This window comes from Lutra lutra, chromosome X (genome assembly GCF_902655055.1).
Source record: "Lutra lutra chromosome X, mLutLut1.2, whole genome shotgun sequence".
Taxonomy (NCBI): Eukaryota; Metazoa; Chordata; class Mammalia; order Carnivora; family Mustelidae; genus Lutra; species Lutra lutra.
Window position 1 is genome coordinate 5045386 of NC_062296.1, and position 26065 is coordinate 5071450.

The 26065-nt window shown below is 61.2% G+C and overlaps 3 protein-coding genes across 14 annotated transcripts; 2 read left to right on the plus strand and 1 right to left on the minus strand.

The window, feature by feature from the left end:
* The first annotated feature begins 1551 nt into the window (after positions 1-1551).
* LOC125091663 (melanoma-associated antigen 8-like) lies at positions 1552-10569 on the plus strand. Of its 2 annotated transcripts, XM_047715416.1 has the most exons (5): positions 1557-1596; positions 5870-5933; positions 7753-7857; positions 8682-8907; positions 8945-10568. In XM_047715416.1, exons 4-5 carry the CDS (start codon positions 8744-8746, stop codon positions 9855-9857), a joined length of 1077 nt encoding a protein of 358 aa, XP_047571372.1. In that variant the 5' UTR covers positions 1557-1596; positions 5870-5933; positions 7753-7857; positions 8682-8743; the 3' UTR covers positions 9858-10568. The 2 variants fall into 2 exon arrangements, with proteins under 2 accessions (XP_047571371.1, XP_047571372.1); XM_047715415.1 differs by lacking the exon at positions 7753-7857 and having other exon boundaries at positions 1552-1596; positions 8682-8900; positions 8938-10569.
* Positions 10570-16303: 5734 nt separating this feature from the next.
* Positions 16304-18790, plus strand: LOC125091662 (heat shock transcription factor, X-linked member 3-like). The gene is made up of 2 exons (XM_047715413.1): positions 16304-17295; positions 17935-18790. Exons 1-2 carry the CDS (start codon positions 16810-16812, stop codon positions 18529-18531), a joined length of 1083 nt encoding a protein of 360 aa, XP_047571369.1. The 5' UTR covers positions 16304-16809; the 3' UTR covers positions 18532-18790.
* On the minus strand, positions 17688-24981 carry LOC125091664 (protein EOLA1-like). 11 transcript variants are annotated; one of them, XM_047715419.1, is made up of 9 exons: positions 24702-24896; positions 24476-24666; positions 23600-23663; positions 22615-23491; positions 21294-21436; positions 21172-21176; positions 20895-21010; positions 19842-20020; positions 17688-17976 (listed from the first exon to the last, which is right to left on the minus strand). In XM_047715419.1, exons 4-9 carry the CDS (start codon positions 22661-22663, stop codon positions 17926-17928), a joined length of 543 nt encoding a protein of 180 aa, XP_047571375.1. In that variant the 5' UTR covers positions 22664-23491; positions 23600-23663; positions 24476-24666; positions 24702-24896; the 3' UTR covers positions 17688-17925. The 11 variants fall into 11 exon arrangements, 10 of the variants coding, with proteins under 10 accessions (XP_047571375.1, XP_047571376.1, XP_047571374.1 ...); XM_047715420.1 differs by lacking the exon at positions 24476-24666 and having other exon boundaries at positions 22615-23194; XM_047715418.1 differs by lacking the exon at positions 24476-24666.
* Between the last annotated feature and the right edge of the window lie 1084 nt (positions 24982-26065).

Sequence of the window (26065 nt, forward strand, 5' to 3'; positions counted from 1 at the left end):
TGTGTTCTACAAAATGTAAACTCCCTTATTTTTTTTTAATTTTTAAAAAAGATCTTATTTATTTATTTGACAGAGAGAGGGAGAGAGACCACAAGAAGGCAGAGAGGCAGGCAGAGAGAGGGGGGAAGCGGGCTCCCTGCTCAGCAGAGAGCCCGAGGCGGGGCTGGATCCCAGGACCCTGAGATCATGACCTCCGCTGAAGGCAGAGGCTTAACCCACTGAGCCACCCAGGCGCCCCACAAAATGTAAGTCCTTTAAAAGACATACAATGTGAACAGCAATACCTGAACAAGAGAATAGGAGAAAGCCCTAGGGTGACACTTCGGAGTGCTGTCGGGCCGGGGACGTGGGGAGTAGCAGGGATGTCAAGAGGGAATGTAGACTGCCTGGATGCCAGTGAAAGCATGGGTAGTGGGAACGATTTTCAACTTCTGCCCCTGCTTCCTTGCAGAAATCTGATGCAGGACCTCAGAGGATAGGTGCCAGTAGCTCTGGGGAAGTATGAGGACAGCAGAGAAAACGGCATTGACAGAGGCAGATGGGTCTGGATTCTGGGCTTTAGCTATCTAAAATCAGCTTAAGAGGTGAGGACAGCCTTTTCAAAAAATTGCTGGAAGAGGATATAAAGACTAGACCAGAAATAGATGTGAGTATCAAAACAAATGACATATAGTAGAAGTTAAGGTCTTTCATAAAAGACATATACACACAGTCTACACATATATACATACATACCTATAAAAATGCATCTATAGCAAGAACATACGTGCATACATGTCTGTCGATGTCCATACATATGTGATATATACATGCATGTGGACCTAAACACATACAACGTACAGCCAGCCTATATAAACATATGTAGAACACACACTGGGTAGAGGCGGACAGTGTGTTTCTTACGATGAACGAGCACGACCAAGGAAAACTCACTGCAGCGGACCCTGCAACAGTGGATAACCCTAAAACCCTGGGACCGAACCCCAAACCTCCTGCAGCTGCTCAGCCTCGTCAGTAAATCAAATGTTTTTATAAAATCTTCAGACTGTTGCTGAAGTCTGGCCGCTGGCGAAGGGACCCCTTGGAAGGAACGCTTCTCCTCCGACCCTGCCCCACGGTCACGGGCGCTGCAGGTCCACATCAGGCATCTGTCCCGTGACTGCGTGTGTCCCACAAGGGTAGAGGAGGGCCTCCTGGGTGAGGGCCGAGGGGTCCCATGTCCCAGCGCACTGTGTCCCTGCCAGCAGCCCTGAGACACCCCGGGCCCCGGGAGCAGGTGCGGCACAAGCCCCGAAAACCATCCCGCTGGGGCTCAGGTCTGCGGTGAGCGGGGCCCAGTGCTGCCAGAGGGCAGGCGAGGCGCCCAGGGGGGACCGAGGGACCCTCCTCCCCGCTCCCCTGCTCCCACCTCGCCCACCCGGGACCCATCGCCGCCCAAGGTGCTGTCAGCCCTAGGGGACCCCTTCCTCTGGGGTCCGGATGTGACGAGCGCCGACTTCCGCCTCCGAGGCCTGAGAGAGGCGAGGCCCTGCGTGTGGGAAGCCGGATTCAGGTTGGCGGAGGGAAGGAGTCCAGGCCCGGCAGCCAGGCGTGCAGGTAGACCCTGCCCTGAGGGTGCCCCGAGCGGGGGACGTGGGGGACTCCCGGGATTCAGGGGGCCCCTGGCACCGCCACCGGGCTGAGCCCTTCCCGCCGGGGCCAGGGCAGGGGACACGGGTCCCCAGAGGGACGGGCCCAGGCCCTCCCTGGAGTGGGTGTCGGCACCTGAGGGAGATCGGTGGGGCTCAGCCTTCCCCGAGCTGGTGCAGCCCCTCGGGCCCTGCCGCGGACCGGCCCTGGGGCCCCTGGGGAGGGTGGCCACAGGGCGCATCGGCTGAAAGGTGCCTGGGGGGCCCAAGGGGGCTGAGGAGCTTGGTCGGAGGGCAAGGATGCCGGGTCAGGAAGACCGCGGCCCAGGGAGTCCCAGGGAGTCCAGGGGGGACGGGGTCGGGGCCCGAGCACGGGCAGCACCGAGGGAGTTGGGAGCCCAGGACACAGGGGTCGATACTGAGGTCGGGCCGCAGGATCAGTCCGGGCAGGCACCGGGCGGGATGAGGACACGAGGCCAGCGTGGCGGGACTGGCGAGTCCGGGTCTCAGAGACACTGGGGGCCTTGGCAGAAGGAGCGGGGCCTCCCTCAGTGGGGTAGAGGGGCGGGCACAGGTCCTGCTTTGTTTCATGGTGAGGATGTAGGAGGATTGAGGGACCCTGGACCCCAGCCCAGAGTCAGTCAGGAAAGATCCGTGGTGGGGGATGGGAGCCCGTGGCGAGTCCGGACTTCCGCATCCGGGTCTCTGAGTGACGGAGGGCCTGGTGTAAGGCACAGATCTCAGGTCCTCAGAGGGCAGGGCTCAGGCGCGAATGGGAGTCACGGCATGAACCCTGAGGGAGGCCAGAGGGGACCTCACAGCATTCGGTTCCCAGGGTCAGTTAAGAAAGGCATTTGGGCGGGATGGGGGTCTCGTATCCCCTAGGGTGGGACTCGCGCATCAGGGTTTCTCTAGTAACTGGGGACCTTGGCCGAAGGAACATGGCCTCCCTGGGTGGGGGGCGAGGAGAGGGGAGGGCACAGGTCCTGCTGGGCTTCACGGTGAGCATGCAGAGGGAGGACTGAGGGACCCTGGACACCAGCTCAGAGTCAGTCAGGAAAGATCCGTGGTGGGGGATGGGAGCCCGTGGCGAGTCCGGACTTCCGCATCCGGGTCTCTGAGTGACGGAGGGCCTGGTGTAAGGAGCCGATCTCAGGTCGTCAGCGGGAGGGCTCAGGCGTGAATGGGAGTCACGGTATGAACCCTGAGGGAGGCCAGAGGGGACCGCACCGACATCGGCTCCCAAGGCCATTCCGGGAAGTCCCTTGGGCGGGATGGGGACAAGTGGTCCGGTGGCCTGACTGGAGCCTCCGGGCCTCCAGAGAGAGTGGGAGCCTTGGTGGAGGGAGCAGGGCCTCCCTCAGGCGGGCAGAGGGGCGGGCGCAGGTCGTGCTGGGCTTCATGGTGAGGATGTAGGAGGACTGAGGGACCCAGGACCCCAGCCCAGAGTCAGTCAGGGAAGGTCCGTGGTTGGGGGATGGGAGCACGTGGCGATTCTGGACTTCCGCATCCGGGTCTCTCAGGGATAAAGGGCCTGGTGTAAGGAGCCGATCTCAGGTCGTCCGAGGGGAGATCTCAGGGGCGATTGCGAGCCACGGTATGAACCTTGAGGCAGGACAGAGGCGACCTCTGAGCATTCGAGCCCCCGGGTCAGTTTAGAAAGGCATCTGGGCGGGATGGGGTCCGTATCCCCTAGGGTGGGACTCGCGTATCCGGGTTTCTCTAGTGACTGGGGGACCTTGGCAGAAGGAAAAGGGCCTCCCTCTGGCGGGCAGAGGGGAGGGCACAGGTCATGCTGGGCTTCACGTTGGGCTTCACGGTGGACTCTGGACCCCAGCGCAGAGTCCGTCCAGAAGGTCCGTGAGGGGGGGTGGGGAGACGTGGCGAATCGGGAATTCTGCATCCGGGTCTCTGAGAGACTGAGGGCCTGATGGACGGAGCAGGGCCACCCTCAGGTGGGCAGAGGGGTTGGTCCCGGCGAGTCTGGGAGGAACGACCAGGCATGAAACATGAGGGATGACAGAGGAGACTCTGGCAGAAGCCCCCCTCTGATGTCAGTCTAGGGAGGCCCCCCTGGGCGGGGAGGGGACTGAAGCCCAGTGCCGTCCGATTCCCCCATCCTGGTCTCTGGAAAGATTGGGGGCCTTGGTGGAAGGAGGAGGGCCTCGGTCAGGTGGGTAGAGAGGGCCCAGGCAGTAACCCGAGTCAAGGTATGAACTCTGAGGAGGACAGAGGAGGCCTCGCAGGGGTTGGGCCATAGTGTCAGTCCAGGAGGATCCCTGGGGGTCATGGGACTGCATAGCGAGACCGGACCTCAGATTCTGGGTCTCAGAGGGTCAGGAGGCCTAGTGTAAGGAGCAGGGCTTCAGTTCAGCAGGGGGAGGGCCCGGGTTCTGTCAGGATTCAAGGTGAGCACTAGAGGGAGGACCGAGGGCCCCCAGACCCAGTAGGGAGTCAGTCCTGGGAGGCCCCTGAGCAGGAGGAGGTAAGTGGCATGTCCAGAATTCCACATCCGGGTCTCAGAGAGGCTCGGGGTCGGGGTGAGAGGCACAGCCTCAGGTCAGCAGCAGGGAAGGCTCAGACCCTGCTGGAGTCAAGGTGAGGACCCTCAGGGAGAAGTGAGGAGACCCTGGACCCCAGAACAGAGTCATTGAGGGAGGCCCTTGAGCAGCTGTCTGCCTGAGTCGCACCCCCACATTTGGCCGTGGATCTCAGGGATGTGCGGGGAGGTCAGAGAGGAAAGGACTCCGGACAGCGGAGGGCATGGCCCCAGGTCCTGCTGGAGTCCAGAAGGGATGCAGGCTGAGAGTTGAGGTCCTTAGAGCCTAAAACAGAAGGTGATTTTGTTGCCCTTGGGCTCCTTCTTAGATGTCCCCCAAGGTGGGGGGGAACAGCTAAAGTGTTTCCTGACTTTTAAAGTGTTTCACCCAGGGTCTGGGGGAAGGGAGAGGCTTGGTCTGAAGAGTGTGGCCTCAGGTCAGCAGAGGGGGGAGCCCCAAGACCCCGAGGGAGGACTGAGCAGACCCCTACCCAGACATAGGGGTTCCAAATGAATGGGTGCCCCGAGGGTCAGTCCTGCGAGGCCAGGCCGGGTGTCGCAAAAATGAGGATCCTGGTTTCCCCTCTGGGTCTCAGCGGGATGGGGGACTTGGCCTGCAAGGTGCCTCCTGAGGTTAAGAGAAGGGATACTTCCAGGTCCTGCTGAAAGTAAACATGAGCACTTTCAGGACAGAGAGTGGACTCCCGCCCCAGGACAGAGGGGCCAGCCCCCGATCTCAGCTCTTTATGAATGGGGTGCGGTACAGGGGGGAGGGGGTGGAGTGCTGCCTCCTCACCCTCCTCTGGGAGCTCTCAGGGAGGCGAGGGCCATGCTGGGAGAGGTCGGAGTCGGGTCATCCGAGGAAGCCCACCTGGCAGACACACAGGAGGCCCTGGTCCTGGCAAGAGTCAATGTGGGGACCCCCGAGGCAGGAGCGAGGGCTCCCAACCCACCCCTTGGGACAAGGAGGGGATGGCCCAGAAATCTGGCCAGCTCTCCCTGACCGCCCTGAGAACCCTGGCCGGGTCTGTCAGGCGGAGCCCCTCTTGGTCCCCAGATCCCTGGGCTCTGGGAGGGGAGGGCCTGTGTCTGAGGGTCTGTACTCAGGTCAGTGGAGGAGGCAGGGACCCAGGTGAGAAATGAGGAGATGCCTCCCACAACTGGATCCCCAGGGCCCAGGCCTGCCCTCACACTTCTGTCAGCCATGGGGACACGGGGGTCGGTGGGCAGACTGATTTCTCCTCGCTTTTCCTTTTGGCTTCTCCGTGAGATAAGGCCTTGACACCAGGAGGGTGGCCTCCAGTCAACACAGGGAGTTTTCCCAGGCCTTCCTGGGGTCAAGGTATAGACAAAGAGGCAGACCCATCCCGCATAGACGGAACCCCACATTCGGCCATCCCTGGAGATCCGTGACGAGCCCTGTAGACCTAATGCAGGCCGGTCCAGATGTGGACCCCCTGCTTTCCTTCCCGGAGGCTCAGGGCTGCGTGGTCTTGCTGGGACCCTTTGGCCTCTGGGCCAAGCGGGGTGGGGCTTAGGTCCTGGCAGGGGAAAGAAGTCCCCCGAGAGGCCAAGGAGGGGACCGCCCAGCCTGGACGGGTGGCCCACTCAGGGAGTCCAACCCAGCCCTCCTGTGTGCCCTGGGCCCCGGGGCTGTGCTCTAAGTCTGTACCCTGAGGTGCCTCCTCCTTCTCTCCTCCAGGGGCTTCTAGAACGGGGCGTGGAGGTCTCGGTCTGAGGCAGGAGTCCGTGAGTTCACAGCGCAGGTGAGTGCCAGTGGTCAAGGTGTGGTACTTGCTTGGAACCTGGAGCCAGGGCCTTGCCCATCCCAAACCTGAGGGGACCCCTGGACACCCACGGCCCTCTGTCAGCTCTGGGACGTCGGGCCCCTGCTGGCTGGGCTGAACCCCATGAGCCGCCCACATGTGTCTTCAGGTCCTGAGGGCTGGGCTCTGCAGGGCGTATCCTCTGGGTGAGAAGAGAAGGAGGCAGCCCTAGTGGAATCAGAAGGCGCCCCTTGAGGATGCTGAGGGGGTTCCCCGCCCAGGCCGAGTGCGTCCCACTGTCCCGACCTACACGTCCTCAGAGAGCACAGGCAGGAGAGGCTGCACGTGGAGCACCCCTCCCTCCTGCTCGGGGCTGAGAGATTCTGTTCCGGGGGCTGACTTCAGGGCCACAGAGGGAGCCCTACCTGGTCAACAGAGAAGGGAGTTCAAAGAATGGCCAGGACTCAAAAGGAGCCTTTGGGAGGCTGGAGGGTATGAAGGTTCCCCCCACATCAAAAGAGAAGGGGCCTTAGAGAGTGCAGCTTCCCTGTTCTCAGCAGGGCCCTCTGCCAGGGAGGGCCTAGCAGGGACGGCTGGATGTGGCACGCCCCACCTGTGCCCCACGGTTGGGGCTGGGGGATGTCAGGGACGTGAGGCCCTTGGTCTGTGGGAAATGTCAGGGCAGCGGAGGGAGGATCCCAGGATCACCCAGGCAGTAATGTGAGGACCCCGAAGGAGGACGGCCCTTACCCCACCCCCATTTCAGGGAAGAAAGGACAGCACAGAGTCCAGCTCGGCCTTGCTGTCGGTCCTGGAAGGAACAGTGAGCGGTGGCGCTAAGCGGCATGCTCACGTGTCCCATGGGCAGGGAGGTGGGGAGTCCTCCGGGAGGTGAGGTCCTGGGCTGAGAGGCACAAGGCCTCTAACTCAGGATGGGGCTGGGAGGAAGGGCAGGTCCGGGCAGGAGGAAAGAGTAACCTCCTCGGAGATTGAGGGAATCCCCACCGCGGGACAGGGCACCGGGCCCCCCTTTAGCCCTGGGGGGTGGCCTGGGGGTGGTATAGGTGCATTTTGGTACCAGCCGTTGCACGGAGGGGGTTCCCTGTGACAGCGAACCTCGTACACCCACAAAGAGTCCAGGAATTCAGCATACCTGCGACACTCTCCATCCAGAGACAGCTTCAGAGTCCACAGAGCAGGAGCTCAGGCCTACAAGAGTGTCCCACCCTTCAGGGGTCACTGGGCAAGCCCCGGGTTGCTCTGGGCGCTTGTGACCAAGGGGCTCTAAGGCACAGGCTCCCGGAGTCCGTCCTCCACTTCCCCGCATGGGTTGGAGCAGCTCCAGGCGCTCAGGCACACAAGCCCCTCACCGGACCCCCGGCTGACTGTACAAGGCCATAGCTCAGGAACACCAGACCCGAGAGCCGCGGAGGCCACAGGCGGTGGGCAGGGGTGCGTGCACAGTGTCCATCCCTCTGGGTGCGCCTCTCCGCCTGCATCTCCATGTCCCCACCTGAAATCTCTCGAGCCCGTCCCTCGGGGGTTTCATGGAGGCTCCCTCACTCAATCTCCAGCCCCCTCAGCCCTCCCCCGCGGTCTGGGGGTCCGGGGACCGAAAGCTCCCACCCTCCAGTCACCTGGCCCGTTCTCCTGGCAGCCAGGCCCCCGCCTCGGTGCTGCCCAGAGTCACCTGGTGGACCTAACAAAAGTCACCTTCCTCACTCCCCACACTTAGGAATTATGAGGGTTTGAGAGCAGAGAGCCAGGAAGTGCAGACAAAGAGCAAATCTTCATCTGCTTGTATATCACAGTGTCCAAGGTGCCTTTTCCGGCTCTCTGGGGCTCTCACGGAGGTGAGGACCATGCTCTGAGAGGACGCCATCTGGTCATCTGGGGAAGCCCACCTGGGTGTCAGGAGTCCCAGGTGACGACCCTGAGGCAAGAGAGAGTGGACCCCAATTGCCAGAACAAGGAGGGAACCCCAGAGAACCCCAGGCAACCCTGGGCTGCCCCTACTGCCAGCTCTGGGAACTCTGGGCATGGCCGGTCAGGCCGAGCCCCTTCTTATTCCCAGATCCCTGCTCTCAGGGAGTCATGGGCCTTGGTCTGATGGTCTGGACTCAGGTCAGCTGAGGCAGGATCGTGGGCCCTGGCAGGAGTCAAGGACCCAGCAGCCTCCCCTTCCAGGGAGCTAGGAGGCCCCGGGTGGGTGCGGTCAGATGTGGACACACTCACTTGCTTCTGTTCGGTCTCGGGGCTCTGTGGTCTTGTTCTGAGACTGGGGCTTCAGGCTAGCAGAGGGGTGGGCCCAGGCCCTGCCAGTGCAAAGGTAAGTCCCCTGAGGGAGCAGGGACCACCACCCTCTGGATGTGGGGACCTCGCAGCGTCAGACCCGCTCTCCTGTCTGCCCTGGGGGCCCTGGGCGCCCTGGGCTGTATTCCCAGTCTGCACCCTGAGGTGCCTCCCCCCCCCCCCACAGGGGACTCGGGAGCTGGGAGGTGAAGCCCTGGGTCTGAGGATCAGAGGAGAGGAGAGGAGAGGAGAGAGAGAGAGCAGAGGAGAGAGAGAGAGAGCAGAGGAGACCCTGGACTTCCCTCCTTCAGTTTTGAAGGGGACGAGCTGCCCCGGAGGAGAGACCCCGTGCGAGGCCCGAGAGGGCCAGTACGGAGAAGACTAGGAGTCCCCTTCGTCAAGGCGGCTGAGGGCACCTTCCTCAGCTGAGGCCCTTCACACCCCCCCCTCTCCCAGGCCCTTGAGTCGCTTCGCCCAGTCCTGCCCACACCTGGGGCTGCTGCCAGACACAAGTCATCATGCCTGTGGGCGGGAGGAATGAGCTCCGGAAATTGGAGGAGGCTCCTCAGGACCCCAGAGAGGCCCAGCGCCTGGCAGATGCGCAGCTGTATGAGGCTTCGGGGTTTGCAGAGGCCCTGTCTCTCTCCTCCTCCCCCTCCTCCACCTCCTCCTCCCCCTCCTCCTCCCCCCTCCTCCTCCTCCTCTTCCTCTTCCTCCTCCTCCTCCAGTTTCTCCTCCTTCTTCTCCTCTTGTTCCTCCCACTTATCCTCCACTTCCTCCTCCTCTTCCTCCTCTTACTTTGTCCTGTTCCCTAATACCCCGGAGGAGGAGTCCGCTTCTGGAGGCCCGAGTCCTCCCCAGAGCCCTCAGAGGGCCTTCCCCAACCCCAGTGCCATGGCAGCCTCTCCCTGGAGCCTGTCTGAAGATAGCTCCAGCTCTGCGATGGAGGAGGGGTCTGGCACTGGGGGGGAGCCGGGGGTGGCCGAGTCCGTGCACCACGCTGCACTCCACGTGAGGGCGGTCAGCCTGGTGGGGTTCCTGCTCCAAAAGTTTTGCACCAAGCAGCCGACCAGCCAGGCGGAGATGCTGGCGATCGTCGGCGAGGATGAGCAGGACGCCTTCCCCGGGATCCTGGGCCAGGCGTCCGAGTGCATGCGGCTGGTGTTCGGCGTGGAGGTGAAGGAAGTGGACCCCAGCGAGCATTCCTACGTCCTGGTCCCCGTCCTGGGCCTCACCTGCGACGCGATGCTGAGCGGTGAGCAGGGCCCGCCCAAGACCGGCCTCCTGGTGGTGCTCCTGGGGGCGATCCTCCTGGAGGGCGACCGTGCCCTCGAGGAGGTGGTGTGGGAAGCGCTGGGGGTCATGGGGGTGTATGCCGGCGAGGAGCACATCATCTATGGGGAGCCCCGGGAGCTCCTGACCAATGTCTGGGTGCAGGAAGGGTACCTGGAGTACCGGCAGGTGCCCGGCAGTGACCCTGCCCGCTACGAGTTCCTGTGGGGTCCCAGGGCCCACGCGGAAACCAGCAGGTTGCAGGTGCTGGAGTATTTGCTGCGAGTCTATCCCGGGCTGCCGGTTCCCTCCCTGGCCCCCTCTGAAGAGGCTGTGAGCCATGAGGAAGAGGGGGCCTGAGGCCCAGGGGCGGCTGTGGTGCGGTCCCGGCTCCGGCGGGGTTGGCAGCTTGTCCTGCGGGGCACGGAGTGAGGCCGTTTCTTGGTTCTTCCCTGTTTCTGTGTTTGTGTGTGTGTGTGTGTGCGTGAACGCCTGTGCCTGCGGGTGTAGAAAGATCCCTGCCATTCTAAGCAGTGCAGGGTCAGAGGGGGTTGAGGGAAAATGCAGGGCAAAGAGCCTCCTTTGGGGGGTGCGGGGGGCGATTCCCTGCGATGCCTCCCAAGTTCAGAGCTTGGTGTCCCTGGCGAAGCTCTCCAGTGGACTTCCTTGTTATAGGAGGCTTCGTTGGCTTCAGCGGCTGAGTGTGTGAGTGACATCCCCCCACAGCGTTTGTCCTGACCCAGTTCAAGAGTTATGAGTTTTGTCAGTTTTGTCATTTCCTGGAAACCGGCGGACCCGCTGTCTCCTTGTTTGGGCTCCAGTTCAAAATCACAACGCATTTGGAGGGATGGATTGAACAGTCGAAAGAAACGAGGAGCGAAGTGATGGGGCCAGGAACTAGAGAAATAAAAGGAAAGTTTGTTCTTGCTTCTGATGCCTTTCTGTCTATCATTGTGTACATGCCAGAGGCACACACGCGGGGGCTCCTGCCCTGGCTTGGTTCTTCCAGAATGGAGGAGAAATGTCCTCTCAGCACAGAGGGAGCCCTGCTCGCTGGCTCCTTGATTGCCAGACACACACTGAGCTCTCCTTTCTGGAAGGCCCTGTGGATGAGCAGGGAGGACACTAGGAGAAGCAGGACACGTCACAGCCACAGAAGTCTGTGTCGAGCAGCCCCAGTCCTAGTGGGAAGCTGGGGAGGGGTGCCCTGAGAACTGCAGAAGAAGTGGAAAAAGGAAGGCGGGGTGCAGCTCTCGCGGCGAGCACCGCAGTAGAAATGCCATGAGCCCAGGTGGCTGGGGCGTCTGGTCCCCATGATTACTTCTGGTCCCAGGTGATTGCCAGTTAGCTGTGCTGTGACCGTGGTCCTACATGGAGAAGGGGTGCCTTCGGTGTGGGGGTAAGTCTGGAATGGAGAATTGGCTCTGAGAATACACACTGGATCCTGCAGAAGCCCGAGCACACTCTCGTGACAGGAAGGAAGGGTGTTTGCTGCCTTCCACCTGCATCAGAAATTTCGAGCACAAGAAAGAGTTCTGTGGCCTTTTCGACGTTGGATCTGTGGAGAAATCGGAACCCTTGTACACTCTTGTGGGAATGGAACCTGGTAGCAGCTGCTGTGGGAAAGCATGGGGGCAGGGCCACCAAAAAGCAGAAATGGAAATTTCTGTATGGGCCAGCAATCCCAATTCTGAGTGTACAGTCAAGGACTTGAAAGCTGGGTCTCAAAACTCCTTTGTGGGCCCAAGGTCACAGCAGCAGGATTCAGAGAGTGTGGAATGTAGGTGTGATACCGTGATTCATAAGGAAGATCTAGGGTTGGTCACTCAATGACCACAGTACATATCTCATTTCTATTTGGTCTTGGTCCCGAGCCCTGACTCTGAGTTCCCCAAACCCTCGTAATTCCAAAGTGTGGGGAGTGAGGAAGGTGACTTTTGTTAGGTCCACCAGGTGACTCTGGGCAGCACCGAGGCGGGGGCCTGGCTGCCAGGAGAACGGGCCAGGTGACTGGAGGGTGGGAGCTTTCGGTCCCCGGACCCCCTGACCGCGGGGGAGGGCTGAGGGGGCTGGAGATTGAGTGAGGGAGCCTCCATGAAACCCCCGAGGTACGGGCTCGAGAGATTTCAGGTGGGGACATGGAGATGCAGGCGGAGAGGCGCACCCAGAGGGATGGACACTGTGCACGCACCCCTGCCCACCGCCTGTGGCCTCCGCGGCTCTCGGGTCTGGTGTTCCTGAGCTATGGCCTTGTACAGTCAGCCGGGGGTCCGGTGAGGGGCTTGTGTGCCTGAGCGCCTGGAGCTGCTCCAACCCATGCGGGGAAGTGGAGGCCGGGCTCCGGGAGCCTGTGCCTTAGAGCCCCTTGGTCACAAGCGCCCAGAGCAACCTGGGGCTTGGGACTGGTAGCAGTGGGGCTGGACCACCTGGTGGGCCGGAGCCCTGACCCTGTGGGATGTGTCGCGGTCTCCGGTTGGAGAATGGTAGAAGTGAGGTGACTTGGGGCTGTGCTGCTGGAGGTTCCCCCTCCCCCCTTGCCTCCCCTCACCCCCGACCCTGTCACACTGCTGTCTGGCTGCTCCCAGGCTTGGCGGTCGGTTTGAATTGCCCGCCCTGTGGCAGCTCTGGGGGCAGCACACGAGCATCTCTTGGGAGGGGACAAGGCTTCCAGGAGCACTTCTGGAACCCCAGGATCACAGAGCCCTACCCCCGCCCCACATGTCCTGGGTGTGGGGCTTGCCTTTCCTCCAGATAAACAAATCAGTGTGTCGTTCAGTGATCAAACTGCGTTGTTTCCCTCACCCCCTCTTCTCTCCCAGGCCCTTTTGTCTGGAGGCTCCTATGTGGCGGGCACGAAAGCATTTTCACAGACCAGCATCGTCATAGAAGGGAACCAGAAAGACTCGTCACTGTCCGGGGGTGGTGGGGATGACGTCCTGAATTTCCAACAGCTTTTGCGACGGGTGCACATCGCTTCTCCCGTGAGGGGGAGAGGAAAGAGCAATGCCTTCCCGGGAAGGCTGGCTGAACACCCTCACAGCCTGGTGGGTGCAGCAGGGGAAGCAGGAGGGACCCAGGCAAGCAGTGTTTGTCGCAGACTGCAACCAGCCGGGCTAGGCCTGCCGATGAGGCCAACGCAGAGGGGGCTGTGTTGGATCAGTGCAGGGCGTGTGGAGGCCTCAGGGTCCCGGTGATGGGCCTTCTGGGGCCGTGGGGCCTCCCGGGGGGGCGCTGAGTTAGGAGGGCACTCGCTGGTCTGCGTCCGGGATGCCACGCCCACAGGCAGCAATGGTGCCCTTGCAGGAGAGAACCGGCCCTCTACCCTGAACATCTGGGAGGGACCCTCACGGTCTGCGAACGCACCCAAGATATTTGGACAGATCTGGGCCTCGCAGAGGGCTGTCCCACATCTGCAAGGATCCCAGAGCTCAAGATCTGTCCCTGGCGCTTAGCTTGCTGTCCTCTCCGCACAGCTGATGATGAGGCTGAGGCTGCACAGGGCCGCCCCCAGTGCACGCGTTCAGGTTCGGCTGGGCGTTCCAGCCCGCCCACGAGGCTTTGTGAGTCCCGGGTCTGACAGAGTCAGTGGCTTTCCTGCGCCAAGTCAAGGCACGCCTCGAGCAGAGGCCTTTTTCGCTTCGCCATGCTTAGAGACGCCCTAGCTGACAGCTAGAAACCCTCCACCTCATCTTGGATCCACAGCAGCCGCTAAGGTTCAGACCTGTGATCTCCCAGGAGCTCAGGAGCAAACTGCAGGGGCCTCCAGGGACTGGGGGCTGACCCAGGAAGAGGACAAGGCCAGGAGAGGCAGCAGCACACAGCAGGCTGTCCTGGGTGGCGTGGGCACGGAGTCGTATTATAGGGGAGCCCCCCACAGCGTGAGACTGGCCAGGCCCTTATGGTCAGGGGGGCACGATGCAGGGTGGAGTGCTCCATGCTCAGCGAGTCCCCGCTCCCCCAAATACATCTGTGGAAATCCTGAGCACCAAAGATGATGGCTTTGGAGGTGGGGCCTGGGGGAGGTGTTTAGGTCCTGAGGGTGGAAGCCTCGTGGATGGGAATAGCACCTGGTAAAAGAGGCCCCAGAAGGTTCCCCAGCCCCTTCCACCATGATAGGATGCGGCGAGAAGGTGGGTGCTGCGAACCAGGAGGAGGGTTCTCACTCCTCCTTGCTGGCCCCTTGTTGGCCCCTTGCACTTCCAGCCTCCAGCGCCGGGAGAGAGAGCGATGTCCCGCATCCCTGGGCCACTCTGGCCACGGCGTTTTGCTGCTCTGGCCCCATGGGTTAATGGACAAAGGCCAGGGAAGGGACTGCTTGGGCAGGGGACTCAGCTCAGCAGCTCAGGGACTGGCTTGGGGTGTGAGAACCACAAAGCTCTATCTCCTGTATTCTTAGCAGACGGGGTGAGGTTTGCCGGGGTGTGGCCGACAGGCTGGCTCCAGAAGGCCAACCGCTCCCCTAAGCTACACTTGGAAGAGCTGCCAATGTGAAAGAAAATCAGAGCTGGGTGCTGGGGGCTGTCTGAGCCGACGGGGGCAGTCCGCTCTGGTGAAATCCAGCGCCTAGGGGCCCGTGCACAAAGGACCTGTTTGGCTCACTTCGGGAACACAGCCTGAACCCTGCTTTTCCAGTCTCTAGATGTCTCTGTCTCTCTGCAGGCTGCCTCTCCCTCCCACACGGGCCTCCCTGTCCAGAGGCTCCAGTAGCAGGAAGCACCGGGAGATGGGTTCAGTTTCCAGGCATCAGAGTTCACAGCAGAGACAGACCAGTGGAGTGACTTTAACACCACGAGTCCCAGTGGGAGAAGGTCCCTGAGAGAGATGTGTCTGATACTGCAGAAAAGGAAGCCAGTGGAAATTGGGAGAGTCCGGGCCCCTGTGTACAGCAAGGCAGGACGGCTGGGAACCAAGCCTGGACATGGGTCCTTTTTTTTTTTTTTTTTTTTTTTTTTTTTTTTAAGATTTTATTTATTTATTTGACACAGAGAGAGATCACAAGTAGGCAGAAAGGCAGGCAGAGAGAGAGGGGTAAGCAGGCTCCTTGCTGAGCAGAGAGCTCGATGTGGGGCTCGATCCTGGAACCCTAAGATCATGACCTGAGCCGAAGGCAGAGGCTTAACCCACTGAGCCACCCAGGTGCCCCAACATGTGGGTCCTTTAGAAAGGCACGTTTTATACCACGGCCCTGTGGATATGCTTCCCAGTGTCCCCTGAGCCTTGGACAAGGACAGAAATGTGACAGCACCAGACCAGACAGCCTCCTTTGCTGCTTGTCCCCACAGGGGACCAGTGGCTTCGTGGCTTCAGGACAGGCAGAAGGGACCGGCTCCACTTCCTCAAGTGAAAGCTGGGCTTGACTCCACCTTCCACGGCCTCGGCTGGGCCTTTCACGACAACTTCTCGAGGGACTGTGGTCCAGAGTAAACGGCCCAGACACCACGGAGTGATGGGCACGGCCACTGTGAGGCAGGTGTCCTCCTCGAGGGCTCCTACTGCCCTTTTAAAACGCACAGCTTTTTTTTCCAGCTGCTGCTGGGGGCACACAGAACTTTTGGGAACCAGGTTCACATGGTGGTCACTGCTGTCTTCCAGGACCTCCTTCCTTGTCTGGATGGGGAGACAGGAGCTCCTCGACTGGGATTGTGTGGGAGCTGGGCTGGACATGGGAGCCCCAGGAGAGGGGCCCTAAGGGGGCCCAGGCCCCGGAGGAAGGCCTTCTGGAGGCAGCAGCCCTGGAGCAGGAACAAAGGAGGGGGCAGCACGGCACCAGAGTGAAGATTAAGAACAGAGCTGTCCCGGGGGCTAGAGAACACAAATGCCCCAAGCTACCGTCCCAACCTCTCATCTTGTGGTGAAGAGGACTTTTCATTTAGGTTTTGTCCCACCCCACAGCCAGACTCTCCTCTATTTTCAGATACTGTGTATTGGCTTCCTCTGGTCACGTCTAGCTAAACAAGTTGAAATTTTCCTTGGGAGGGAGTCTGTATAGAGTAGGCCCTTTGAAAAGTAACCCCAGAGCCAACACCATCACTCAGTGGATCGGTCATCCAGGTAACGACGAGGTAGGAGAGGAACACCGGAGTCGGGTGGGGGTGGGCTCGGGGCAAGGGGAGCAGGGCTGGCATGGGAGTGGGCCCGTGAAATGCTTTGTTTCAACTGAACAGAATATATGCTGAACCCCAAAGTCAAGTCATTAAAAGGGGAAGTGCCAAAGGAGATCTAGCTGGGAAGCGGGAGGCCAGAAATCTGGGAGAGCCGGAGCCACAGCACTCTGCTGAGGAAAAGAGATCGGGCATTCGAGGCAGCCTCAAGGGAGGCTGCGTCCACCTGTCTGTGCTAGGAGCTTTGCCAAGGGCGAACACAAGTGTCCCCAACGTGGGAGAGTTTCTACAGGGAACAAATGGGAACTAGGGACAATCCCATCGTGATATGGAGAGGGACGGGATCTGGGGACAAGCAGAGCTCGACAGGAGACCCTCAAGCAGGGTGGAGGCAGTAGCCGTTCACAGACGGCGCTGGCGCTGTGGGTAACAGTGTGTCTGAGGCGCTGCGGGTGACGCCGAGCTTGAGGAACAGGAGGGACGCGCTCACCCTGCCGAGCTCAGCCCTACTCTGGGAACACTGGATCCAGGGGCGAGAAAAAAGGACTCTTTGTTCAGGCCCATCTGAGCAGGACCACCTGACCAACAGAAGCAGGTGGAAGAGACCAAAGCAGGAAGTGGGGGGACAGGCCGAAGAGGGGGGGCTGCCAACTGAGACCAGGCCAGCTAGACCGCTAAGGACTGCCGTCTTCTGAGAGCTACAGCCCCCCAAGGGCCCATCTGACTGGGATGGACGTGGTGGTAGTCAAGCCAGGACTAACCAGGGCCTGGCCCTTGAGCTAAGCCGAGAGGCCGACAACAGGTCTCCCCCGTCCTCAGGGAGTGGGAGTGGACCTAGAATCATGGCTTCTCTACCCATCCAGCGCCTGGCCCCGGGAAACAGTGTGCCTGGCTGTAGCCAGGAGCCTTTCTGGAGAACTCAAACCATGCTTCTGTATACTCGTAGAAAAGAGAGAAGCTGGGGGCCTGTACCCGTCCCTCCCCCACACTTGGCCAAGGCTCCCTCTCCAGACCAGCTCGGAGCCACCTTTGTGACATCACATGACAGATAAGGAGGGCGATGACCCGGGCACCCGGTTGCCCCACTACGCAATTCTAGAATTCCGTGAACAGTATATATTGGGCATCCTGTCTTGGCTGGAGGCATTTCTGACTCGAGAGTCTAGGAAGACGGCCTCAGGGTGAAAATGCTCTTGATCTAGACTAGCTCCATGGCTAGTCAGAGTAACGACGACACATACCAAGTCATGCTGGCTCCTCCCGGTGATGGGGAGTCGGCAGGAGAGGTCCCGTCCAGGTCCTCCCTGCACCTCAATTTGGATTCCAGGAATTTGGAGAGGCATGAGGATCCAGCCGTGAGCCGAGATCCAGGCCCCCAAGACAACCCACAGCCACCGGCCCCAAACCACGGTGCCTACAACGTGGGAGAAAACATTTTCGGGCTCTCCTTCCCAAGAAGGCTCTGGAGGATCGTGGAGGACAACACCTTCACGTCCGTGTGCTGGAATGAAGACGGCGACACTGTGATCATCGATGAAGACCTTTTCCAGAGGGAGATTCTCCACCGGAGGGGCCCAGAGAGAATCTTTGAAACTGACAGCTTGAAGGGGTTCATCCGCCTAATGAACCTGTACGGGTTCAGCAAAATACGCCCAAACAACCCTTCGGTTCATGCCCCAGGGAACAGGAAAACGATGGTAACGTAGAAAGTTCTTGCGTTTCCCATGTTTTCTGTCCTTCTAACACCTTCCGGGTAGACCCAGATGAACAATCTGGTGAAAGGATTTCATTTCTTATTAATATTTCAATTAACATATTTCTCTATGCCTAAACAGAGGCCAGGGAACGTCACGCAGGTATGTGAACACCTTAACCTATGCATTCTGTGTCGTTCATGAGCTCAGGGTCTAGGGCATAGTGAAGCTCACAGGCAGCCTCTTTTCTCCCTAGTAGAACTAGACCATTAAGGCTGCCCTGGGCGGGGGGAGGGCAGGGAGTAGCTGTGGTGGTGGTGGTGGGGGTAGATGGGGCGAGAGTGGTGGTGGCAGTGGTGGGGGGCGGTGGCGGCAGCGATGGAGGCGGTGGTTGCAGCGATGGTGGGGGTGGTGGGGACAGTGGTGGTGGTGGGGGTAGAGGGGGCGAGAGTGGTGGTGGCAGTGGTGGGGGACGGTGGTGGCAGCGATGGAGGCGGTGGTTGCGGCGATGCTCGCGGTGGTCGGGGTGGGGGCAGTGATGGCAGTAGGGACAGTGGTGGCCGTGGTGGTGGCGACGGCGGGGGCAGCAGGGGACACGGCTCTTTCCTTCCAGAATGTCTAAAATGATGAATCTCATTTCAGCTCTACCGCAACTCCCGCTTTCAGCGAGACAGGCCAGGGCTGCTGGAGAATATCCAGAGAAAAAGTGACCTGAGAACTGTCACCGGGTGGCCAGGGAGCGCCGCAACACCGTCAAAGAGAAAGAAGCCCGTAGTACCTACAAGACGGTCCCCACGAATCCATCACAAGGAATCCACCAAGGAGGACAAGGCGGCCCCCAAAGAAGGCCCAAATGTTCCGGGACCCAGTGGCACCGGGTCCTTTACCTTCTCTGGTATCTGGTCCCTGAGCAGCGCGGTGGGGTATGACACGGAGAATCCTGCCTCCAGGGAGCAGGGCGGCCCATGTGGGGAGGGCACCTCCGGGAATGACACAGTTGCGCCCCCGGCTACCACCGGAAGGGAGGGTGCGGGGGAGCTGCCCACCGCCCCCGCACTCTACCCAGATTACGGGTCAGTGATGTCGCTGTACAACACCTGCTATTCCATCCTGCTGGCTGCCCTTTCGGTCATGTCCCCAGACGAGGTCCCCAGTGAGAACGAGAACGAGGAGGAGGAGGGCTCCTCAGATTACAGGTGTGCCCTCTGTGAACATTTCAAGGACAATCCAGGTCCCTAAGCTCACAGGCCACTGGTGACAAGTAACAATCACTACTGTATAACCGTGAACCTGTTTTTGGCTTTAATAAAGAAAAGCAAAACTCTGCAGGAGTAAATAAACAGTCAAACGACAACGGCGAGTCTGTGTTCTTTTTAACCTGTGATACTACACACGCCTCATCGGATCACCCTGGGGAGGCTAGGAATCCTGGCCCGGGACAGGTTTTGGTGCCGGTGGGTCCCCTTTCCTCTGAAGCAGCAGCACTATCACACACTCAGCCCAGGAGCTGGCTACGAGTGTTGAGGAAGGCCCAGGAAGATCTGGTCCAGAGCCTTGCAGGCCGGTCAGGAGAAGACAGCAGGCCTCACCCCTGACCTTGGTGGTGTCCCCTTACAGCGTTCATGTAGTTTGAAACAGGAGGGGCTTTCCTCACGGGTCCCCTCGTGATGCCGGCAAGTTTCTGATCAGCAGCCGAGTGCGAGTGCCAGAGGCCTTCCAAAGAGGCCCACCTCAGAGCAGGGACATAGGACGCCGTTAGCCTAGCTCAGAAGAGACAGACCTTTCCAGTCAATGGCCGGAGGGGGGCAAGGGTGGCCCGGCATCCCCAGAGATAACAACTACTAGAAACTCTGCAAGGAACACGGAAAAAGCAACAACAAAAGGTTCGCCACAAAAGAACCACCACCGCTCAATCACTTCCCCACCGGGGCTGTATTGAGGGTCCTCTTCTTGCACACGAAGTAGCCGTGCCATGTGTGGAACACGCGTGCTTCATGGGCCAAGGGTCGCTGTTACAACAGAGCAACAGTCATCTGAGAGGACAGACGGGTGCTCTGTTTCTCAGTCCGATGTCCTCGTCACCGTGAATGGGGCCGACGTGGCTGGCCACTCCCGGGCCTGCCTTCCACAGCAGTCCCTGGATGCTGTTCAAGCCCTCTCTGACTTTTGACCAGAACCGAGAAGCGGGGAGACACTAACTAGTTCTCTTAAAACCTATTTCTTTGTACAATCCAAATTAGTCGAGGTGCAAACGCCTTTATGGCAGCTTTCCCTTTCTCCTGAAGGTCAGGGTCCTTGAGGCTGTTGAGGAGCCCAGAGGGGCAGCCCCCAAGGAAAGTCCGGCCGAGCTGTCCCCGCACGGGAGTGCAGAAATCGGGGTCCACGAACAGCACGCAGCCGTAGCGGCCTCCGCAGCGGGGCCGAGCCAGACCACGCTGCTGTCCCCGTCTGACGCTCAGCTCCCGGGGCAGGACGCAGCGCTCCTCCCTAAGGCTGCCCACTCCTCAGGCCTCCCGCCCCGAGGGGATCAGGTGCTCTGGGATGTCTACCTGGAAGATGTCCTTCCCGCCTTTCCTGGGGATGGGCTCCAGCAACCACCTGGGGTTCGAAAGCACGGTGAGGTACTTCTGCTTCAGGCTGCTCAGGACAGCTTGATTTTCCAGTTCCACGACCTCCTCAGAAGCTAAGTCTTCTGGGCACAGCAAAGTTTCCCCAACGTCAATAAGCCCTATGTGCAAAGAGAAGCACACGGTGGTTTTTCCTCCCGAAACCGAGGCCCACCTGTTGCAGAACACAGCTATCGATCGCTCCAAGCACCAGAGACTAAGGGAGTCTCACCGAGGGGACACGGAATATGCTGGGCCCCTCTGACTGAGCATTTGCAACAGGGCCAAACTCTGTTCAGGGAATTCTGGGCGAGGCCGAGGGAGGGAGAGAAAGGAAGTGGAGGGCCTTGTCCTCAATGACCACACCCAAATATTGGGCAGGTCCCTGCCCAACTGCTTAGGGCAGCAGGCAGAGATCAGAAGGGCTCCAGACGCCAGGAGGAACAGTCCGTCAGGTCCCCAAGCACTTCGGCAGGTGGCAGGTGCAGCAGTGGGACCTGACCCCTCCAGGGAACTTATCCAGGATGCAGGGACCATGGGGCTGGGGCATCGCCCGCAAAGCCAGGCAACAGCCTGAGTCTGGAGGCTACCCCAAACCACTCCAGGCCCTGTGGTCTCTGCCTCCCAGGGTCTCTGCCACGTGTACGTGCGTGCACACACAGACACACGCACTCGTGCACAAATACAAGGGTGTACACATACATACCCACAGGCAAATGCCACGTGGAGTCTGGGAACCTGTCCCTGCCTCCAAGATCAAGAACGGAACCGAGGCCCAGAGTGGATGCAGGCTTCCCCCGAGGTGGTGGGTCCCCCGCGACCCCCAGCCCCCGAGCCCAGGGTCCCCGGCTGCCCCTCTGAAGGGTGTGTTGCTTAAAGAAACCACGGCCCAGGCACCCAGCAGTTCTAAAGAAAACAAGCCACCAAACCCGGAGCCAGACGCTGGGGGGCAGCCCTCGGAGATGGCCCAGCAGCCTCTGGACTACGGTCACTTGCCTGCTATCACACCGCGGCCATACTTCTCCCCTTCCCGAAGCAAGGCCTGAATCTGAGCGGGGCTCATCCCAAGCCTCTCGGCCAGCAGCTTCCTCCACGCGCCGTCTTCCCAGTCCCTGTGGGCAATGTGGATGGCGATGGTACAGTTCCGGTGGCCGCTCAGCAGAGGACGCCAACGCGTCTCCACGGTCTTGACCCCATTTAAGACAAAACCAGCGTAAGGCTGCCGGAAGGAGAGGCAGCCGAACTTCATCTCCCTACAGCTCCGGGGCCTCACCTGGCCTGTGGAAACACGGAACCACACACGTCAATGAGCATCACGCCCGGCGCTCCCAGCTCATGACCCGCAGGCAAGACCTCTCCCCAGTGTCCCACGGGTCGCCCTGGGACCCCACCGACCTGGTGGGGGAGCAGAGAGCCTTGGCTCCTTCCTTCTACCACTACACGGTCAGCTGACGGGCCCAAAGGAAGGGGCCGGTGCTCAAGACGACCTGTCCATCGGACGGAGTCTCTGGTGAGCTCGCGCAGGAGGGTGGAGACGGCTAGACAAAGGCATGGCCAGGACAGCATGTGGTCAGTGCCACAACAGAGGCCACTGAGCCCCAGGAGAGCACACGTGGGGAGGCCCCTGGGTTTGCCACACCTGTGTAGCCCTCACCACAAGGACAAAGACTGCCCCCAACCCGCCCCCCTCCCCCAGCCCACACAGGCCTCGGGCTCCTGAGGCCTTCTCGGAATCTCTGCACAGCAGAGGTGCCCAGAACACTAGTCTACACTTGCGGCCTCTGCCCCTTCGCCATGCACCACCCCCCACGTTCCAGGAACACACGGGCCACCAGAGGCACCAGTGACCCGCCTCGTGTCTGTTCTGTCCTCATCTAAGTCGTGGCCCGACAGCCCGGTGCCCTTAACCACCCCTCCCTCCCTTCTTCTCAGACTGGCACACTACAGGCTCGCCTGACCCGTCCCCCTTCACACGGGCCACTCCCGCTTCGTCTCCACCTTCCAGAGCCAGTAGCCTCAGGTCCCCAACCACCGCCACCCTCAAATCCACTTCCGTTCCACCTCTGCAAGTGGTTTCACCATCAATGTGTCTTGTCGTTCCAGTCCCCGACCCAGCAGCTGCCCGGGCTCCCTTTCCTGCGCCGGGCACTCACATCACACGGGCGCCGCTCCCCCAACCTTCTCAGAGCCTGACCCCTCTCCATCGTCGCCACGGCCACCATCCTAGTCCAAGTCTCCCCAGGATCCGCTGCCCTCTCGGGCGGTCTCCCGATCATCCTCAGACTCGCCGTGGGCGCGCAGCACGCTAGTGTCCGCACCGTGGACAGAGCGGTTCTGGTACAGGAGTGACCCATCCTGTCACTCCCCTGCCAGAACCTTCGAGGGGCCGCCTGTCCCATCCAGGACAGATCCACACTTCTCGCCAGGGCCTCAAGGCCCCACGTGATCTTCACCCCAACCCCCTGCTATCTGCTCCCTTCTCCCCTCTACTCACCACCCTGCAGCCACAAAGGCCTTCCTTCCATCCCTGGAGCAGGCCCAGTGCATCCCTCCCTCAGGGCCTTTACACGTCCTTATGGGTTGCTCATCACGTCCCCGCCAAATTCGCACGTTGGAAGCCTCAATCCCCAGTCCCTCAGAACGTAACCTTCCATATAAAGAAAAGGTCTTTACAGACCCTTTGAGTTCAAATGAGCTCAGCTCGGCAGACCCTCACCCAGTATGACTGGTGTCCTTATAAAAGGGTGAAGTTCAGGGACAGGCATGTGAAGAGGCAGGCAGCGATCCTACCAGCTAGGGGAGGCCAAAGATGGCCAGGAAACCACGAGAAGCTGCAGGGGAGGGACGGAACACATTCTCTCCCAGCTCTCAGAAGAGGCGAAAATAGCTGACGCCTAGAGCTCGAACTTCCAGCCCCCAGAAACGGGAGACCATTCCTTTCTGCTCTTTAAGCCACCCAGTCTGTGGGAGTCTGCTCCCACCACCGCGGCAAACTAATTCAGAGGTAGGTGTAAGCTCCGTCCCGGACATCTCTGCAGGGCGCGCAATGATTTCTCCAGCCGGGGCACATCCAGCACATTCCTCCATGCCTGGACATCGTCATCTATCACCTTCTTCACTGCCTGTGTGGCTTCCCGTTGCTGGCTGTCCCTCCATCTGCTGACTCTTCCCTTACTGATGGAGACTCCCAGGCTGCCGTGTACTTTCTGCCACCACAGAGGACGTCACAACGGACACTCGCGGGCAGAGGACCTGTTTAGAAGGTGGCCAGGGTCACGGCATGCGCACCTGAGATGCTGATGTACGGGCCGGCGGACCACCTTCCCCAAAGGCTCCCCTGTGTACGCCCCACCAACCACGGGCAAGGGTTCCACGTCCTCCCTCCTCCACTGTCAGCCCTGAGCACCGTCACCCTGTTCCAGCTCTGCCAACCCGACGGGTGACAGAGGGTCGCCCTGTTCATTGGGTCCGGATTAATTCACGAGGGAGGCTGGATGTCCCCCTCTGGCCTGGCCCTTTCTCTTTCTTCTACGAGGGTCGATAACCAGACTGCAGGTTTGCCTCGTGTCTGCCATTCAGTTTCTTGGCCAACCCTTTTGTCATGGGGGCCACAAAACCACAAGGAGAACGGAACAGTGTGGACGGAGCCCCTCGAGGGATGGAACGGTAAGGGTGTCCTCCTGCCCCACCCCGCAGAGTACCTGCTTTGTGGTCTGAGCAGGAAACGCTGTTCCACTTGTCTGGGCTTCGTCACCTGCACAAGGACTGGGGTGGGTGGCGGGGAGAAGACAAAGTCATTAGGTAGAAAAGGACAATGTTGGCGAATGTGCCAGAACGGGTTTTCTGCTCAGCAGGGTTGGGGGACCACTGGGACTCCGGAGGGCCCCTGGCATGGGAAACACCTCCCTCAAGGTTTGGTTCTGCTCATCACGTTGACGCCCCAGCCAGCAGCAGCAGAGAAGATCCTCTCCTGGAAGCAGATCGTGTCCTTCCAGCCTAGCAGACCCCTTATCCGACAGGAGACAGATGACCCCACCCCCTCACACTGTCTCAGGGGAAGGATCTGGGGACCCTACAATCCCGTTCCCCTCAATAAAATCCCGAGTCGGCCCCAGCGGGAGGAGTGCCACAGGCTACACCGCACAGCTGCACAGCCGGGGAACCTCAGGTAGGTCACAGCCCAGGGCCCAAGGGAGGCAGGGAGGGACACAGTGGGGGGGGGGGCGGCTGGTGATGGGAGGACCGGCATGCTCCTGCTGCTACGCGCACAGGCCGTCGCTGGTACGGGCACTTCGAAGGATGGCGGGCGTTGTGACAGTGGCGGGAGGAGGGGACAGGGAAGGGTGGCCTGGGCAGCTCTGTGCATGCTCCCAGACCCGCCCGGCCCGGCCCGGCCCGGCCCGGCCCGGGAAACCCCAGCCCAGAGGTACCGTCCCGCGGGGGGCCGAGCCGGCCTCAGCAGCACCGGCTTCCCGGCTCCCTTGCTGGCGGGCGGGGCCGGGCACGGAGGCGCCGGCACCCTTCGGCTGACCCGGCTGCGGCCACTGGGCGAGATCGGCCGCTTCCGAGGGACCCACCGACGCCACCAGCGCCAGGACCACCGCCTCCCACGCGCCGGCGAGGAGACGACGCGGGCCGCGGAGGGAGGACAGAGTGCTGCGCCCGCATCGTGGCTCTCGGGCCGTCGCCGCGGCCACCCCGAGGCCATCGGCGCGGCCCGGCCCTGGGGACCGCTGACAGGCTCGCTCAGGCGCCCGCGGTCCCTCACCTGACAGGCTCGCTCAGGCGCCCGCGGTCCCTCACCTGACAGGCTCGCTCAGGCGCCGGCGCCCCTTCTCTGAGGCGCGTGCGCAGGCCCGAACCCACGTACGCACACGGAGGGGCCGAACAGGCCCGTGCGCAAGCGCGGAGGCCCGCAGCCAAGCCGTTACGTACAGACGCACTCATGTGCGCAAGCACAGAGCCGCGCCAGCCCCTGCCGCTAGGAGACGTGTTTGGACTCACCGCGCCGCGACTCGCGGGGGACGCTCCCGCTCGGTGGGGAGGTAGGCACCGGCGGCTGGAGCGGAGCCGGAAGTGAGAAAAGAAATGGGGGCGCGGCGAGAAGGGGCGGGGTGGGCGCGGTGGGGACGGGCCAGTGGGGCGGGACTACGGGAGGCGGGGCTGGGGGAGGGTTCGGGCGGGCGGCCTGTGGGAAGGAGCTGGGGGAGGAGCTGTGAGGCAGGTTTCGGGGAGTAGCTGGGGCGCCCCTGCAAGAGGAGTGCGCTCCCCCTGTGCGAAGGAGTTGCGGGGGGAGCTAGGGCACTGAGCGGGAAGGAGCAGAACTGAGCTGGGGGGGAATTTGGCGGAGGAGGAGCTGTGCGAAGAGCAGGGTGGGCCTGAGGAGGTGTAGCCGGCGGAGGTGCAGGGGGGATCTAGGGAGCGCTGGGGAAGCGGAGCGTGGGGAGGCGCCACAGGAGAAGCTGGGGGACCACCGGGGATGGAGACCTGGGGAGTAGCGGGGCGGAGCTGAGTGGAGGAGCTGGAGAGGGGCGGGTGGAGCTGAGGAAAGTGGGAAGGCTGAGCTGGGGTGCAGCGGGATTACGTCGGGGAGGTGGAATCGGACGTGGAGCCTTGGGAGGAGTTGGGGGACCACTGTGGGTGAGGACCTGCGGAGTTGTAGGGCAGGGAGGGGGACCCCGGAAAGGCGAAACGGGGGGAGGAGTGGGGCGTGGCTGGTGGACCGCTAGGAGGAAGAGCTGCGGTCGAGCGGGGCGGAGCTGGGAAGGGGCAGGGAGGGACTGGCGGACAGGTTTGTGAAGGAGCGGCCAAAGGGGTGTGGGGCTGGGCGAAAACTGGGAGGAGGAGCTGTGGAGGGGCCAGGCGGGGTTCCGGCGGAGCAGAGCGGTGTCTGAGAAAGCTGGGAGGAGGAGCTGGGGACGAGCGGGGCAGGGCTGGTGGGTAGCTGCGAGGAACAGGCTGGGGCTGGGGAGGGGTAGCGCCGGTTGCGGGATCGCTGGGAGGAGGAGCTGGGGCAGGGCTAGGGTGGAGTGTGGCGGGCCTGGGGACCCCGGACCGCAGGTATTGGGGGGAGGAGCGGGGCGAGCTGGGGAGGAGCTGGGTGGGACTGGTGGTATAGCTGGGAGGAGGAGCTGCAGGGGAGCGATGCCGGGTTGGGGAAGCGCTGG

Excerpts from the sequence above, each read along its gene's own strand:
- LOC125091663 (XM_047715415.1), top strand. The coding sequence starts at position 8,744 with ATGCCTGTGGGCGGGAGGAATGAGCTCCGGAAATTGGAGGAGGCTCCT. Across the intron at positions 8,901-8,937 it reads CTCCTCCACCTCCTCCTCCC|CCTCCTCCTCCTCCAGTTTC; the intron begins CCTCCTCCTCCC and ends CCTCTTCCTCTT.
- LOC125091662 (XM_047715413.1), top strand. The coding sequence starts at position 16,810 with ATGGCTAGTCAGAGTAACGACGACACATACCAAGTCATGCTGGCTCCT. Across the intron at positions 17,296-17,934 it reads CAGGGAACAGGAAAACGATG|CTCTACCGCAACTCCCGCTT; the intron begins GTAACGTAGAAA and ends ATCTCATTTCAG.
- LOC125091664 (XM_047715420.1), bottom strand. The coding sequence starts at position 22,663 with ATGCCTGTCCCTGAACTTCACCCTTTTATAAGGACACCAGTCATACTG. Across the intron at positions 21,437-22,614 it reads AAGGACACCAGTCATACTGG|CCGTCTCCACCCTCCTGCGC; the intron begins GTGAGGGTCTGC and ends GCCTTTGTCTAG. Across the intron at positions 17,977-19,841 it reads GCGGGAAGGACATCTTCCAG|CAGCCCTGGCCTGTCTCGCT; the intron begins GTAGACATCCCA and ends GATATTCTCCAG.